Source organism: Sturnira hondurensis, unplaced genomic scaffold (genome assembly GCF_014824575.4).
Source record: "Sturnira hondurensis isolate 20B ecotype Veracruz unplaced genomic scaffold, ASM1482457v3 Scaffold0018728, whole genome shotgun sequence".
NCBI lineage: Eukaryota > Metazoa > Chordata > Mammalia > Chiroptera > Phyllostomidae > Sturnira > Sturnira hondurensis.
The window spans coordinates 5,569,610-5,587,731 of NW_028091359.1; the positions used below are offsets into that span (position 1 = coordinate 5,569,610).

The 18,122-nt window shown below is 35.6% G+C and overlaps 1 protein-coding gene and 1 non-coding gene across 4 annotated transcripts in view; one reads left to right on the forward strand and one right to left on the reverse strand.

The window, feature by feature from the left end:
* Positions 1 to 18,122, forward strand: part of TANC2 (tetratricopeptide repeat, ankyrin repeat and coiled-coil containing 2) — a 321,540-nt gene that overhangs the window by 155,706 nt on the left and 147,712 nt on the right. Inside the window, exon 5 of one of the 3 annotated variants that reach the window (XM_037070369.1) lies at positions 7,661 to 7,771. The exons of the other annotated variants lie outside the window; for them this stretch is intronic. Coding sequence (XP_036926264.1) covers positions 7,661 to 7,771 — 111 coding nt within the window. The remainder of the gene's footprint in view (positions 1 to 7,660; positions 7,772 to 18,122) is intronic. 3 annotated transcript variants of the gene reach the window in all.
* Positions 1,696 to 1,798, reverse strand: LOC119003843 (U6 spliceosomal RNA). Its single transcript, XR_005070045.1, has one exon. It is a non-coding gene; the product is annotated as a U6 spliceosomal RNA (small nuclear RNA).

Genomic DNA, 18,122 nt, shown 5'->3' on the forward strand with positions numbered 1-18,122 from the left:
AAGTTACCTTGGATATGGCTTTGAATCACTGGTTTTGTTACGCCTTGATCACCAAATGTATGAAAGACATAAACAGGTTACTTATACTTCCAAAAATATATCGATAAACAGAAATAGTTAATTCATTTAACAATAATAGTACTTGCTCTGGGGCCCACACTATTATAAGCATCACTAAGGCTACACCAATATGTGAGACCAAAGTTCTGCCTTTTGTGAGCCATGTTGTGAATAATAAACATCTGGAAAAGACCAGTGAAAATACCATGAGAGCCCTGCTGTTATGACTAAGTTGGTTGGAGTGTCCTCCTGTAAACCAAAAGGTCGAAGGTTCAATTCCCAGTCAGGACATGTGCTTAGGATGTGGGTTTAGTCCCTAATCAGGGAAACTGATCAGTGTTTCTTTCTCAACTGATGTTTTTCTCCCTCTGTCTCTCCTTCTCTTTCCCTCTCTAAGCATGTCCTTAGGTGAGGATAAGAAACAAAAACAAAACACCATGAGAAAGTTCTTCTTCCCACTATGATGGTCTGACATGTACTAGACTTGCCCTTTCACTAGAAACATCTGTTTTCAGAGACAGGATAGTTGACAGCATGGTAATGTGATCCCTAGAGCACAGGTGCCACACACAAAGCCCATGGCAACATCTGGCCCTCCACCCTGTTTTATCCGGCCCGGCACCTTGCTTCTACCCAGCGGCAGCACCAAGCTTTCGCTTAACAGTTAAGGAGTAGTTACATTGATACAGTCCTAAAGTTACATTTGGCCCTTTGAAGGCAAACTCGAGGCTGTTGTGGCCCCCAGAGAAGACGAGTTTGACACCCTCATCTTAGAGAAAGGAGGGGGGTGAAAACTAGATGAACTCTGGCTTTTTGCCCTAAACGTATTTTCCTAATGATTGGGAACTCAGAGAATGACAGTCTTGTTGAACTGAGGAAACAGAAATGAGAAATTGGGGAAACCAAGGCAACTGGAATTTACAGAGTATTAAAGAATAGAGAGCTAAGTGCAAATGAACCACAAAATTCTGCATAGGTCCTTTGAGTCCTTTTAAGTCTTAATACTGAGTTGCACATAGGTGGGGTGAGACTCCATGAGGCTAGAGAAAAAATAAATAGCAGGGAGCTCTAACCTGAACAATTCCTAGAGTTCCCATGGGAATTGGAGATGTTTTTCATTCTGACCAGAGCGTAGAGATCTTGTTAATATTAATAGCCTTAGGAGCATTCAGGAGAGATCCAAGAAAGGACACACTTTGGTAGCATGGCTAAACTAGCCTTGGAGTAAAAACTTACTCCACACCTGCCTAAACAAAGCTTTAAAAAGGCTCAAAAGGATCAGACTGATCTTCTAGTGACTTAATGCCTTTGAGGATCAGAAAACTGCTGCTTAGCCTTTCTGGTGAAAGTCAATCATAAGAAGGATGTTGACATCTTTTGTTAATGCATCCTTCACGTATCACTGAATGTGGAGGTGCTTGGACAACTAAAGTGTCTTTTCTAGTGTTTCATTTTTAACTAAACTATGTCCTTATTAGCATATTTTCTTGGACATTTTTTATGGAAAATAATCCAGTCATTAAAGCTAGGAATTAAGTTATTATAGTCTGAATATAATAATGGTGATTTTTATAATGTTTCTCTTATGAAAATCTAAGTCAGTGAGGGTATTTGTAGTGTGATTAACATTTATATTATATATGAGTGTTTTTTACGAATTTGCATGTCATCCCTGTGCAGGGACCATGCTAATCTCTGTATCGTTCCAATTTTAGTATATGTGCTGCTGAACAAGCACCATGAGTGCTTTTTAAAACATTTATTAAAACTCTATTTGTAATGCCTGTCTTTGATTTTTTTCTACTGTATACTGTTACTTTAGCAAATAATTATTAACCAGCTATTATATGCCAGACATTATTCTAGGCACTATAATCTAAAGTATTATATTTGTTTTTATTTACAGATATAATTAATCTATAAAGCATAATAAAAGGTATTGTTACATTTGAATGAAAAAGTAGATTTAAGCCAGTCCTAATTTTTGATGATGTATTTTCAGTTCATTTAAAAGAAAGAAAGCTAAATTTATGTAGAATTTGCTACTTTATTCATTAGTTCTGCATCTCACTCTTATTGAATTTTCAAGCTATGTATTTTATAGAATATGGCAAAGAATACTATGCATTCACCAAAACCTATTCTCTTTTCCTCCTGGGCGTACAGATAAACTATATATCCAGTATTTCTTACAGATAAGTGTGTCATATTACTGAATTTTGAATAATATGAGTAAAAATAATGTATCCCAATTCCAGGCTAGGCTATAAAAATTTCTTATATGCAATTCCTCTTTTTCCCCCCTAGCCTCTGGTTTGATTCAGAGAAACCATCACAGAACTTTGATGCTCTAAGATAAGGAGCTTCCTACTGAACATTTGCAATGAGTGAGAACTCTCTTGTATCAAGCCACTGAGATTTTAGGGTGGTTTGTTTTAGCTCTTGACTTACCCTAACACAAGGAGGAAATATGATTGTATTGTAACAGTAGTGACGTTTATGGGAGAGGACCGTAATTTTTACAAATACTTAGGTCTGAAGTAAGCTTGAGAGATTTCGGTCTTTTTCAACAAGTTTGTATGTACATCATCAGTTCATTCAGATGAAAACGCTGCTCTCTTCCTTTTGGCTCTGGTGCTAGCTCTTGTTCTGCCTGAACTGTTAGGACAGTTGCCTTAATCTAGGTGTTCCCACACTCTGCCCCTGTCTCCCTTCCAGCCTGCATCTTTCCTTCTCTCTCCCTGAAATGAAATACTTTATCTTCTTCTCCATCTTATCTATCTTTCCTTTTCTCTTTCTTCATATACAGAGCAAATTTTTCCAAAGGTTTTCTTTCTATACCAAGTTTGGTGAGTGAGCTTCATGAGACCCTTCAGGTATTTTGAGGGGTGGTGGCACAATTTAGAAAGTATGAGCTTTAGAACCTACTAATCTCCCATTTGTATCTAAGAATACCCTCATGGTTTACTCTCCATTTAACAAAGTGACTAAAACTTTTCTGTATTCTGAGGATGCCACAATATAACCTGGATGTAGGTTCTTCAGAGATTGTGTACTATACGTACAACTATACATACAACTGAGCCACTCTGTGCTTCCTCTTGCCCTGCTGTGACCTTTCACTGTGCTGTCACTGGCTGCATAAGTGAGTAGGACTGGATTGGCTCTCCTGAAAAGATGGCAAAAAATTTAAGAGGAGGCTGCTCTGATTATCTAATTGAAAGACTAGATTGTTCAAGTAACCATGTCTGTTTATATATCTTTTTTAAACTCATTTCGTACTCTCCATTTCACCTATCTCTTAATTCTCTGAAATGCCTAGCTCATATCCCAATTATGATTCTAATAGATTGTTCTTATTATCTCAAAATATTTTATTAGCTCTATCTCCTCATGCCGAATACCAGTTTAAATACAGTTGCCTAAAGTATTTGCTCAAAACTCTACACAGAATGGACAGGACATAGAGAATTAAATAAAAAGTTACCCTAGTGAGATATAGCTTGGTGCATAGTGCTCTTTCTTAAATTTCATTCTTTGGCATAGCATCTTAATGATTTTTGCCACACTTTCTTATAACCATATTTTTACCTAATTTTGTTTATATTTTAATAAATTTACTTTAACAGAAGGTTTATACACTGTATAAATCTGTCAAACTTGAAAATCATCGTCACCTGGTATGAGATGAAGTAGAACATTACTTCTAGCTAACTCCTTTGTCTTCAGTGGCTGTGAAGCTCAACTCTTCCTTCTCTTTGTGAAAAAGGAGGACTGACTACTAGCACCACATTAAAATTTTCTTCTGACACATTCTGAAGAATTGAAAGATGACTGAAGAGGAAATAACATTGTAGCTATTTCATTAGTCAAAAGAGGATAGTCCATGCTATCATAACAAACAGCCTTAAACATTTTAGTGGCCTAACACAGCAAAGGTCTGTTTCTAGTTTACCCAGCAAACTTGGGCAGTTCTCCGAGACAGCTGTACTTTATGTCCTTTGTAACAGCAATACAAGTTGCTTCAATTTTGTATCTCCACCACTTCAACATGAGACCTCTTTGATTTTTGTGCCAGAGAAAGAGACAGACTATGAAATCATGCAGGGGCTATGTCACCTCTGCTCTTATTTCATAAGCCAAAACTAGTCACATAGTTCTTCCTAAACCCCACAGGGCAATTATAGTTACCCCTCTGCTGAGAAAGGAATGGAGGTCAGGATATTGATTGGTACTAGTAAATTCTGCCATACTATGTAATTCAGTGCTACTTACTGCCATTTTTATAGATCTTTAAAATCATCTCTTCCTAAACAAGTCTGTACTTGAAGAACCGTATTCTAAATGAAGCAGTATATCATATTCTAAATCAAAAGACCTGGATATGAATCAATAATAGTCTACCACTTAAATACTGTGATCTTGGGCATGAGATTTGTGGTTCTATTTTCGCCTCTGCAAAATAGGGTTTAATATGTTCCTCATAGAAAAAATGGGAATAATTTTTAAAACTATTTTTATTATTTTTATAAAAATAATTTTAAATAATTTTTAAAATAATTGGTGATATCACTGTTCTTGTCATCCTTCATAGTGTAGGCACTGTTATTAACCCTCAAATAACTGATAAGGAAACTTAGGCACAGAAAGGTTCTCACAGCTAGGGGAAAGTAGAAGAGATGGGACTCTGAGTTAGGCTTGCTGGTTTCAGAACCCAAACCCTTAGTTCCTAAGCTAAGTAACCCTTCACTATTACACTATGTTATACTTCCTCTCTACTGCCTCTCCATACTATGTCTTGAAAACAATTGCTTACTTTGTTTTGCATAGGCATAGCCCACCCTGCTCCATGTCTTAATCAGTTCATAGATGACCTATACCACCATATTTATATGCTTCAACTTACAGAAATCCATTGACTTTGTGAGAAAACTGAGGCTGAGTGAAGCTTAGTTAACAGCTCCTTTTCTTACTACTAATAAGTACTAGAGCCAGGACCTAAGTCTTTGACATGACTAAGCTGGTACTCTGAACTCATGTTTATCTTTCCTTTTGACCTCTGCCACATTCCCAAACTCAAGGCTTTTACAGCATAAGAATCATGTTCCCAATATTGGTTCAGAGTACTTTTCAGAGCAGTAGTTTCCTATTATCTCCTACATCACAGTAAAATTCCGGTTTGGTTTTAGAGTCCTCCTACCCATTTCATTTCAGCCACTTCATTTTTCGTTTCTTTTTTCTTTGTTTTATTTGGTAAACAGTTTTGACCTAGAATTCTCTTACCCACCTGAATCATCTCATATACAATTTTTTACAATGAATTATATTAAAATTCTAGGCTTCCAAGCAAAATATCACATCATCTTCCAAGATGATCTTTTATGTTCTTCACCAAGCAGTATTTAAGGCTCCCGGACAGTCTATAATGCTGTGACTATACTGTCTGTGTCTGATGGACTTACAAATGATACTAGTTTTCTGGGATCAGAGCAACATTAGAAGCTACCTTATAAAGTAATTCAAATTCGTTCTTGGACATGTGTAGCATCGGATGGATAAAGGAGAGATGAAGGTGGAAAAAATAATTAAATGTCTGCTGTGAGCTAAAAATAACCTCAGTTGGAATTCTCTAAGAAGGAAAATAGAGACATCTGTAAGGCATTGAGTTCACAGATCTTTATGATCCTCATTTTTCCCCTTGAATCCGTCTTGTAATTCTTGTACATTACTCAGACCTCCCTCAATTTCTCCTTTCATCCATCAATTTCTTCCTTACGTATCTACCCTGAGTTGCTAATTTCTGTCTACTAGCCCCAAATTCATTATGAAAATTGTTAAGATTTTTAGATATATAGAGTCCCTTGAGCAAGGACCAGTGCTGTCTTTGTCAGAAGTCAGCGGGTAAAATTGTTATTTTGTTGCCATGACAATGTATTAATAAAGTTCTGTAGACCTAAGAGCTTTCAGAATTAAATTATAATTTCTCCTGTACTAAACAATATTGGATAAATAAATTTTCATTATTTTTTAATTGGTGAGATTATGATAAAAGAGATCTATATTGGCTATTAGTAGCCAGCAGATATGCATATAAATCATTTGAGATCTTCATTTGTGACACGATTTTTTAAAAATAGGCTCAAGCATTACATTCTTAGCAGAGGTGAGAATTCTGTTTCAAAGCTGACTTTTAGCAGAAAACCATACTGTTAGCAACCTTAGCCTTTGTTGCCATGGAGATAGAAACCAGCTTTATTTATTTATTTACTTTTTTAACAGAAGCTTAAAATATTCACACATACCCTAGGAGGATTTAAAGTGTGAATTACTTGTCTGTAGGTTTTGAGTACTGGCACATTTCAAAAGTATTTTTTAATACTTTATTATTTTTATCCTCCAAATAAAATAGACAAGAATTCTAGCCATTATAGTGGCAAAGTTTTATATTTCTTTTTACAGGGCCTTTTAGGAATAATTAGAATCCCTTGTGGATCAGTCGTGGATGAGAATTTTGAAGAATATGCAGAAACCTTGAAAAAAGTAATGTGATCTTGAGCACTCTACATTTTGGACATAGTTATGACACTGATATATAATAAATACAAATTAGTTTCAGATTCAGCTGATATTTTGATAGTATGCTAAACATTTTCACCCTATTATATAATTTAATAGAACTCAGTTTGAAAGTACCAAAGCAATCTTACTCATATTTTTAACTTTTAATATGTTAACTGATTATTTAAATGTATATCAATAGTGTCTTAACATTCACCACTAAAAGTCAGTAAATAAAATTTATTTGAACTTTCAATAAGTGAAGCTTTTGATTTGTGAGTTATATTTTATATTTCATTCCTTACAGGAATGAATGGATTCCATGGTGTGGAATATTACTGTTCCCATAGACCACATGATTGTATTTGTAACTAAATTATATCTGTTCAGCGTCCAGTGTCAAACTGGCATTGCCTAGTTAATACCTCAGTCCACTAGCAGTTTTGACTTTTAACGTCAATAACTGAACAGTCAGGTGGTTGATTTCCTTGTTAAGTGAGGTAGATTAATCCCACTTAGGGTATTTTTCACAACTGAGTATTATGATAGTTATTTCTGGATAAAGAACACTTTTGATTACAATTATTGTAAACAAAATCTTAAAACTTAGTCCTTCATTTTCCTTAGTTAATACCTGTATTTAATGACAAAGAAAGACAAAATAAGAAACTTCTTCGCTTTATAGAGAGAATAGGTAAAGATTATAGACAGTTACAACTTCTGCTTAGAGTTTTGAATATTAGCTTTTAGCTTTTCTAGTTTGCAGCAACTTTTTAACAAGACCCATCTCCTCTATGAAGAATGCAATTTTTTTCTGGCTCAAAAAATAGGGTAACCTGATCTGAGTCTGACAGAGTGTGTCGTTCATTTAAGTGCTTCCATCTGTTGCCTGCTGTTCCCCTTACTCATGACCCCTCTATGTTTCTTTTTTCCTTCTCTTTCCCTCTGTTTCTTTTTTCCTTTTTCTTTCTTTCTTCCTTTCTATTCCCCCGCCTCCTTTTTTCCTCTCCCTCTCTGCCTTTTTTTTTTTTTTTGTCCTTAGCCCCTCTGAGGAAGGCAAAGTTTGTTGAGAGCCCACGAATTCCAGAATCCGAGCTTGGCTCACCAACCCTCACTTCAGCTCAGAAACTGGACGTGGATGCATACTGCCCTGGTAAGCATGCATGCAAAGTGTCTGCTTTGAAAGAGGGAGGTTTGGAACAGGCCCATCCAACAGAGCAGTGTTTTGCATGTATACTATTTACAAAATCATGCCCATTACCTCTTTTGCAACTGATTGCATATTTTTTTATTAGAACATAGTTTTTACTGAACATCCTTTTCAACTATTGATATTAATGAGAATAAGTATTTTAAAACTTTGAAGGTAATTTTCAAAAGAATTAAATGATTGTTGTAGATAAATGGTTTTCAGGGGGATTTTCATGATTTGGAATACTTGAAGAAATTTTGCTTTGGCCATGTGCAAACAAGAATGTTAAAAATCTGAATAAAAATGATCACTCAACACTAGCCCTCTACATGTGCCCTATTTTGCCTAATTCCAGTTGGATATCTGGACAGTAATAGAAGGTAGTTGTGGTGTTGGAAGGTAGTTGTGGTGTTTTCCAATTCAATTAAGCTTGAATTGGAAAAGAAACATAGGTTCCTGATTTGGATTCCTAGACAATCACTTTTAGAAATATCTCTTCTCATGAATAGCCTGTAAGCACATGTGGGAGTTCACTAAAACCCTTCTTGTGTGGGAGCCAAACTGAGACAGAGTCATTATCAATGCTTAGATTCTTCCAAACTTAGATGGGTTGCCTGGCAACATCCTTTACAGTCACTCTACAGTGAGTCTGTAGAGCTATGTTCATGGCTCTGGTTGAGTATACAGATAAGAGCTTTGGTAAAGGACTTTAGAAGACTTGGTTTTAGGTCTTTTGTTTATTCCCGCTCATTAAAATTGATATTAAATCCACAGTGAATGCAACCACTACATATTTACAGCAGTAAGGGTAAGCAGAATAAAATGATTTCTAATTCCTAGGGAAGATATCAGTAGTTCTCATATAAAATATTCAGGATAGTATACCTCTCAACCCAGGAAAGACAGGTTTAAAAAAATGAAAAATAGGCGAAAACTTGAGCCAAACCTAATCAGAAACATTTGATTTTGAGAATCAGCTTTGAATATTGAAAGGCTATGGGATTTCACTTTCAGGGTGCAGAATCCTGGGCTTCATCCACTGTTACAGATGAATATTGATTTTTAAGTCAATCATAGTAGTTATGTATTAGGAACCAGTTTTTTTTTCCCTAAAAGGAATAAAATGGCGCTATAGCACATTATTGGAAGACTCTTTCATGTTTTGAGGTATTGTCATACCTCTTGGTCAGTGGAATATTGTGCTTTGCATTCGTTCACACAAATTTTAGTGTAATGAAGTAAAATAAATGGACTAATTCCCTATTCCTACGTTGAGTTTTGGAAAAGAAGTCAGAGGCTTTTACTTCCTGATTGCCTGTCTGACATCCTTAATCTAATCTAGCTCTCATTATAGTCAAGAAGTAGGGTAGCTAATGTATGTTGGAATGCCATTGCCGAATCACTGCGGAGAATCTTATTCATGTTATTCACATATATTTTCCACAAGCATGAATTCTTTGCTAAATTGGAATTGAACCAAACTAAACTTTAGTTCAAATTTTCAGAAAGCCAGGAAAAAACTAAAACATGTTGCCAAAATGTTAATTGCCATGCTTTGCAGGCTCTTATGTGAAACACATTTAAAGCACAGAAACTTCTTAGTGATTTGCTCTTATTAACCACTCTGAAAATGAGTTTCTACTTACTTTCAGAGATAAGAATGGTAGCCTGAGGGTTGAAGCTATTTTCTATGTGATACCAAAAATTCACAATAAACCAATGAAGTCAGTATACATTTGTAAAGCAAACAAGTAACCATTCATTTTGAATTTCTCTTCCATAGGATATACTAACAGAACAGTGACCATAACCACATTTTATTGTATATTCAGACATAGTCATGCAGTTAAAGCTAGTATTCTGATATCTTCTTGTCCACCTGCTTTATTCATTACCACATGCAAATTTAGGAAAATAGTATATTTCACAAAGGTTAGAGCAGTGGTTCTCAAGTTTTAGAATACTTCAGAATTACCTGGAGGCCTTGTTTAAATGCAAATTGGTGGGCCCATTCCCAGAATTTCTGATTCAGTACACCTTGGGTGGGCTGAGAATTTGCTTTTCTAACAAAATCCTATTGATGGTGAAGCTGCTGGTGGGGTTTGCACACTTGGAGAACCAGCTGGGTTACTGCTGCAGGCTGCTTACAGCATTGTCCACTGTTTGTCCATTGAACAGTACTGGAAGTCTGTAGGGTTCATTTGATACTGACTTCTGAGTAGTAATTGGGGATGTTGTTTCTGTATTATCTCGACTTAAATACTTTTGGTGCCTGTATTCGAGGTTAGAAAAATAAAGCTTTTCTGTCTGAGAAGTGAACGTATCTGTTTCTTGGTTTCTGTTTTTGTACCTGATATCTGTGTCCCCATGTCTAGTGTTCAGTATTGTCCTACATGTAAAAAGAAATTGCGTATCAGACTAGAGTAAGTCACTGATAAGTCTCGGCAAAGCTGTTGATCTAGAATATTTGTCTAATAAATTGAGAAATTTAGTCTACATAACATTGGCTACCAAAATATCTAACTTAAGTTTTACCTTTCCTCAAATCAGATTTGTTATATGCAGAAAATGTGAGAAAAACTAAGTATAAACAGTATATTTTGGTTCTGCAACTGAAACCATGGAGATGACTGATGATGTTGTATATAACTGAGTAACCAGGTTAGAGGAGAAATGAATTGTGTTTGATACTCAGTCTTCTTGCAGTGGGGAAATGAAGATCTAGGGAATATAAGTGATTTGTGTAGAGTTACAAGTATGAGACAGAACTGTGTTCTGTTTGGGGTACCCAATTGGTGTCAGTGATTTCAACAAAACGATTCCCAAAATAAGTCAAGAGATTCATCCTACACACTAACTTTTCTGATGGAATTATTTATTAGCTGTGTGATTTTAGGCAAGTCACTTAACCTTTCTAAACCTCAGTTTTCTCATCCGTAAAAGTGGGGGTAATAATCTTACATTAATAAATATAAAGTCCTGCCCCGGCCAGGTGGCTCATTTGGTTGGGTGAGTTGGATGGCTCATGGTTTGGGGGTCCAACCACAACCCACACACCAAGAGGTTGTGGTTGGACCCCCATTTAGGGTGTGTGTGGGAGGTGGTCAGTCGGTGTTTTCTCTCTCTCCCCCTCCCTCCCTCCCCCTCCCACGCCCTCTTCCTCTCTATCTAAAATAAAACATATCCTTGGATGAGAATGAAATAAATAAATAGCACTTAGCAGAATGCTTGGTTCATAATAAATGTTCATCAGTGTTAGCTAATTTTGTTAGCTAGCATAAAATCTTAAAATGTTTTCTAAATAATGGGGAAAAACAGATGTAAAGATTTATAGTCATTTTTGTTAAAAATCTTATGGTGTTTCAATTGTGACTTTCCTCTTACTAGTCTTGGGATCTTAAACATGTTACATAACATCTTTGTGCTTCAATTTTCTGTCATAGCAGCATTATATATAGCATCATGTTCTTTCTGTAATTTAAAAAATTAAATATGTATTTGTATAAAAACATGAATACACATTCATAGGGGAAAATATCTAGAAGAATTCACCAAGCTAACATCTATCGCCTAAAGAGGGAGAGAAGTGGAGTTGTTGGGAATTCAGAGGAAAGAGCAGGATTAGTGAAATAATGCTCATGTTAGCAGTGGTTGTATCTGGTTGGTGGGGTTACTTGTGGTTTTAATTTTCTTTCTTGGGAAGCATATATTAGTGAACAAGAGCTCAGGTTCTGAACTTAATCTGGATTTGATTTCTTACTCTGTCCACCTAATAGCTGTGTGACTGTATGTAACTTTCATATCCTTAAATTCTGCAAATTGTGATAAATAATATGTCTTTTTTCTAAAATGATGGGTATATCTCATAGGATTAAGGTTAAATAAAATAATGTATATGCCAAATGCTTAGCTCAGGGAAAGTAAACAGTAAGATGATAGAATTCTTCTGGTTCATCATTCTCATTACACTTTTCTTCATTTGCTGACATTTCTGCAATAAATTTGTATTGAAAATGTTCAGTAATTGCCTTCACTAAAGTATGGCAGTATTTTTATACTTTAGTATTTTTAAATTATGTTACACATTATAATGCATAATTTCAAGTGTAGAAATGAACCTTGACACAGATGGCAGATCAAGTCACAGTTTTTTTTCCATATATTTTATTGATTGTGCTATTACAGTTGTCCCATTTTTTTCTCCCCTCTATTCCCCTTCACCCTGCACACCCCCTGCACCAGCATTCTCCCCCTTAGTTTATGTCCATGGGTCATACATGTAAGTTCTTTGGCTTCTCCATTTCCTATACTGTTCTTAACTGCCCCCTGTCTATTTTCCGCCTACCATTTATGCTTCTTATTCCCTATACCTTTTCTATATCTCCATTCTCCTTTTCCACCCCCACTGTTAACATTCCATGTGATCTCCATTTCTGTGATTCTATTCCTGCCCTATTGTTTGCTTAGTTTGTGTTTGTTTTTGTTTTAGGTTCAGTTGTTGATCGTTGTGAGTTTGTTGTCATTTTACTGTTCATATTTTTTATCATCTTCCTTTGTTAGTAACTGTCTCCTTCCCTCTTACTGCTTTTAAGATTCTCTCCTTATCTTTAATCTTGGGTAATGTAATTATGATGTGCCTTGGTGTGTTCTTCCTTGGGTCCAACTTCTTTGGGACTCTGAGCTTCCTGGACTTCCTGGAAGGCTATTTCCTTTGCTAGATTTGGGAAGTTCTCCTTCATTATGTTTTCAAATAAGTTGTCAGTTTCCTGCTCTTCCTCTTCACCTTCTGGCACCCCTATGATTTGGATGTTGGAACGTTTAAAGTTGCCCCAGAGGTTCCAAAGCTTCTCATTTTTTTTTTAATTCTCGTTTCTTCATTCTGTTCTGGTTGAATGTTTATTTCTTCCTTCTGCTCCAAATTCTTGATTTGAGTCCCGGTTTCCTTCCCTTCACTGTTGGTTCGAAGTATGTTTTGCTTTATTTCACTTTTCATAGCCTTCACTTTTTCCTCTATTTTGCAGCCATACTCAGCCATTTCTGTGAGCATCCTGATTACTCGTTTTAAACTGTGCATCTTATAGGTTGGCTATCTCTTCATCACCTAGTTCTATTTGTGGAAGTTTGATCTGTTCTTTTCTCAGGGGCATATTTGTTTGTTTCCAGTGCTGGTTATGGTGTAAGGAGCAGGGCCTTAGGTATTCTCCAGGGTGGGGAAACTCAAGGTCACTGCATTGTGATGCTCTACTTGGGGGAGGGGTCAGAGAGGGAACAATGCCCCTTGATCAGCTCTCAACCAGCTTTCAGTCACTTCCCCTACTACCCACAAGCAAATTGGTCTCTTCTGGTGCTGATTCCCAGGTGCATGGGTTTGTGTACATTCTAGGACCCTGTGGGTCTCTCCAGTGAACTTTCTTGTGAGGCTGGGAGTTTCTCCCATCACAACTCCCACAGGTTTTTATAGCCAGAGGTTTTGAGGCTTTATTTTCCTGCGCTGGAACCCTTGGTTGTGCCATCTGTCTCACTCCCAGTTGTTCCTGACAGTTAGCCACATGCAAATGCGAAAAGACTACCAGGGCAGTCTGCCCTGCCCACCTTACTTGCCCCACCAGCCATCTCCTTGCTACAGACCCTATCCACCCTAGCTGCTCGTCCCTGCCCCTCCTACCAGTCTGAATGAATGTTTTTTCTTTAACTCCTTGGTTGTCGAACTTACATACAGTTCGATTTTCTGGCAGTTCTGATTGTTTTTTGTTTTTAAATTTGATGTGGTCCTTCTTTTGATTGTGTGAGGAAGCAAAGTGTATCTACCTGCCCTTCCATCTTGGTCAAAGTATGTCAAGTCAAGAGTTTTATAGCACTTTTGATTACATGTGCAAAGTTAAGGGCCAAAGTCCAGACTCTTGTTCTGAAAATAGAGAAGCTTTTATTCACACCAAGTGTTTTCAAAAAAATTTGAGGTTAATCTTTTTATAATGATCCTTTTAAATAAAATGGCGTTGTCCTGCAAAGGACAGTATTATTTAAGGTAACCACAAAATTGGAATGTATTTGAAATTCAAGAATGGAAGAGAGTTTTATGATAATTATTTGGTACAAATTCTTATTTATTATATATTTGAATTTGTAAAGGATTTTTCATTTGGATTTCTTATCAGCATTGTAAATTCTATATACAGCACAAGTACAAGCACTATAAATAAAATGCTTTATATAAAGGGAGTAGTTCCTTGAACCCTCTTTTCCTAACTGCTGTGAAATCATAATTAATTCCTTTTAAAAGAGAAGGATGATTTGTTTACTCATTTTCTTCTTCTTTTTTTCTGAATGCATAATTGGTTGTTATTTTTTATCCTAAATAGTTAGGTGTGCTTCATTTGTTTTGCTATGAATTCTATACATCTAAATAAATAAAACCCTCTATATTGTGCTATATGGGTACCAGAAGCCTTTCTCTTGCAATTCACAGCTCCTGTTTTATTGTATTTGTATTCTTTATGTCTAGTATGTTGTAAATATAATAAATGTGTATCAAGATTTTTAATCTGAGTGAAAGTGGTGAGCTGTAGGGGGCTTCTAAACTTCTTAAAATTATGCACAAACACTATTCTACCTGTACACATGTGCTTCTTTCTACAACAGGTTCTCAAAGTAGTCTGTAACACGCATTTTCCCCACCAAAGGGGGGGGGCAAAATAAATACTTTTGTAAAGGTTGAAATGAAACAAAGGCTGTAAATGATACAACTGTTAGAACTAAAGAAATGCTAAAAGTTACATAGTGGACAGACTTGTAGGTAGAATGAAAGGAGTAATTGAACCTCAGTACTGCCCTTACCAGGATATGAAAGTCAGTCTGGAAACTAGAGATTGGAAGCAGAGAGGGAAACAGAAGCAATTTTAGTTTTTCTTTAAGTATGACAAAAATTGTCTGACTACTGGTTATGAAAATAAATATGCCAAAAAACTAGAATATGAATATCCCCCATACTTTCATACCTACTAATAAGTTCTTAGTATGTTAGAAAGTTATTTCAGTGGACAGATGCTTTTTGAATAAAACTTTTACCTTAAACATGTTTAGTTATATTCCTGATTTATATTTTATTTTTGTTTAAACAATTAACAATCTCATCACACTAACTTTTAGGTTAACCTTTCTCTGGGTGTTTTGCCTCACAAATTCTAAAATCTTGATCTGCAAATGTGGTGATTAGATCTCTAATTTAATTAGATATCCAAATAAACACTCTTTCCTTTAACTCTGAAACCCATTATAACGTTTAGTTTTTGAGGCAGTAAAATGCACTGGCTTGGGAGTAAAATATACTAGTTTAGATTACATAGAAATGGTTAATTTCCTTATCTGTAAAATTGATGTTACTATGTTATCTACACCATAGGAATGCTGTAAAGATGTAATAACGTATATAAAATAGTAACAATTATGTGGCCCATAGTTAGTATTATATAAATCTTAGCTATAATTATTACAATGTTTTTAGATTTATTTTTAAAAATACTCTATTTTTGTGTTTCCTTTTCCAAAGCAGTATATATGTTCATTCCTGCAGTCCAGTGTTCATGAAAAATTATATGGAAGCTAGGAACAGAAAAGTATTCCTGACTTATGTTTTGACACCTAAGAAACTAGAGACTTATGAATCTGAGTCATATCTGATGTTACCACTGCCATCCCTTATTTCTAAGTCACTTAAATCCTCCTTATCTTTTTGTTTTTTTCTCATCTAGAAGTTATTCATTATAACATTGAAATTTGTGAGATTGTGGTGAGTGTTGATTATAAATTGCTTAATAGTACAGTTTAATAATTTGTAATATGTAAATAATCCCTACAGATGAATCAAGGGGAAAGACCTACAGCCAGTTATAAGAAGGATGGCAGGGAAGTACATACTATAAAAATGGTGAGATACCAGGAATATTACAGCCATTTCCTACTGGAATGCAAAGGATGGGGATTTATGCTTGCAGACCATGAAATGAAACATATCAAATCTGTACAGAAAACAAGGAAAATTTATTGTTCCATTGAAGTGGCTTTCCGCAAAATTTCAATTCACTTCCTTGAGTGTGGGTTGGACCCAGAGACTTGCTTCTAACAGCAAGAATAGAGCAAAAAGTGATAGGATGTCATTTTTGAGATTATGTTTTTAAAAGCCTCACTTCCATTAGATGTGGGCTTGGAAAAATCTGTCTCATAGTGCCATACTAAGATTCTGATGCTGAAGCTAACATCTGTTGATTTATCTCTCAGTACTGATTCATTTTTCTTGATCAGCATGAACATGGACAACATTGTGCTGACTGTATGCAGTAGGAGCGTATAAGGGGAGTAAATGGTAGTACAAAATGAAACAAAGAAATTACGAAATTTTAAAGATAGTTTACTACCCCTTTGTACTGTACCTTTCTCTCATACTACTATTCAAAAAGTGTTTTTGAAATACAATGTTATTCCTCTTACTAATATGTGGCCAGTCTTTAAACACACACTAAAAAAAAAAATACATGAACCATATGTACTACAGAAATTACTATATCCAAACACCATCATCTTAGTCTGTATTTGCCATATTAGAATGGATATTCTTACTTGGAGCAGGATTTCATAAACTGTAATCCAGGAAACTGAGATGTTAGTTATTATACTTAAGTATCACATCTGTGACTTGAGATTTGTTCACCTTTTTCATCACTGTATCCTTAGTGCTGAGCCCACTGTCTGCTCTGTAGTACTCAACAAATACTAAATGAATAAAGTGTTCTCAACTATGAAATAATAGCCACTACTAAAAATTGAAACTTTTTCCAAACAAGGAAAATATCGGAATAAAAAGTAGAGGCAAATATGAGAGATACGTAATAGTAGATTTTAAGAACAGAAAAATTAATTAGGAATATTTGAAACATCCTCATTCTATCAGGGATTGACTCAGGAAAGTCAATTCTAAACCATTCTATTTTCTTTCCTAACACTTCAGTTTTGTGTCTCACATCAGAGTGTACCAATCACTACCCTTTCTTGTTGCAGTTTTCTCAGGATTATGACAAAATTAGGTCATAACACTCATTCTGTGAGGATTTTAATTACTACTGTTCACCAGAATTTCTGGTACCCCACCCTTTTAATAGTCAAAACTCCGCTGCTGACTTTTAGATAACTTATCTATAGATCTTCCCCCTTGCTTATTAATCAGTGCTGACTATTCACAGTACAGTAAAGTTGTTCTTCCTAGAATGGTGCTTTTCTCTTTAAGTGTGGGTAATTACATCACATGTTAGTGTGCTGTTTCTAAAATAAACCTCAGATTTAGAAGATATGGAAGATGATTTGACTTCAGGTGGTGGGCACACAATGCAATATTCAGATCATGTATCATCGTAAGGGACACTCTAAACCTATTCCCTATTAACCAATGTCACCTGAATGAATTTAATAAAAAAATAAAAATAAAATAACTTTTACAGGTTCCAGAAAAAAATCCTAGTTACTTGAAAATAAGGAGACTAAAGAACAGTGGCTTTACATCAGCCCAGCTCATGTGTGAAAAAAAGGAAGCCAACAGAGAATAAAGTGGCATTTAGACAAACATGACTTTTGAAGATAATACTTTTCCCCCCTTTGATGAGTATATAAATGCTTTGCTTTCCACATTAGAATAAATTGTGCAATGGATGAAAAAATCCAGGCCAATAAGGGAATAGTAAGAAATACTCTATCACCAAAGCAGTGCATCTTTACCATAATTTGTATGTCAAACATGTTTATTGAAAGCAGACATTAGAAACCTCGGTTTAAAACCCAAGGAACATTCAGTGGGAAACATCAGTCTTCAAGATTTTCAGTGAACATTTAAGGTTCTTGAGCTTCTCAAGTACTATTTTTCATTTCGGCCAAGTAGTCATTGTTATACATTGACGTGGATGTAGTCCTTGTACATTGGAGGCAAGTATGCAGGCCAGGACACACCAGTATAGTGTTGCCAAGCAATAAGTACTCTATCAATAGAGATAGAAACTATCTCTGTATCCTCTCTCTACAGTGATTACTGCTTCCATGGGAGAGAATCAGAATAGTGGGATGGTGTGTTGGAAGACTATAAGCATTTAAAAACCTGTCCTCTTAGGGAAGTGCCAAACTAATTAATTTTTTTAAAAAGCAGAGTCCCCAACCTTACAAAGTTTTCATTCCTACATAGTAAAATGTAGAGGCACTGTGCGTGTGTTTATAGTATATTTTCCCCCAATTATTTCTGTATGTCTAAATTATTAGTAAAATACTGTAGGATTTT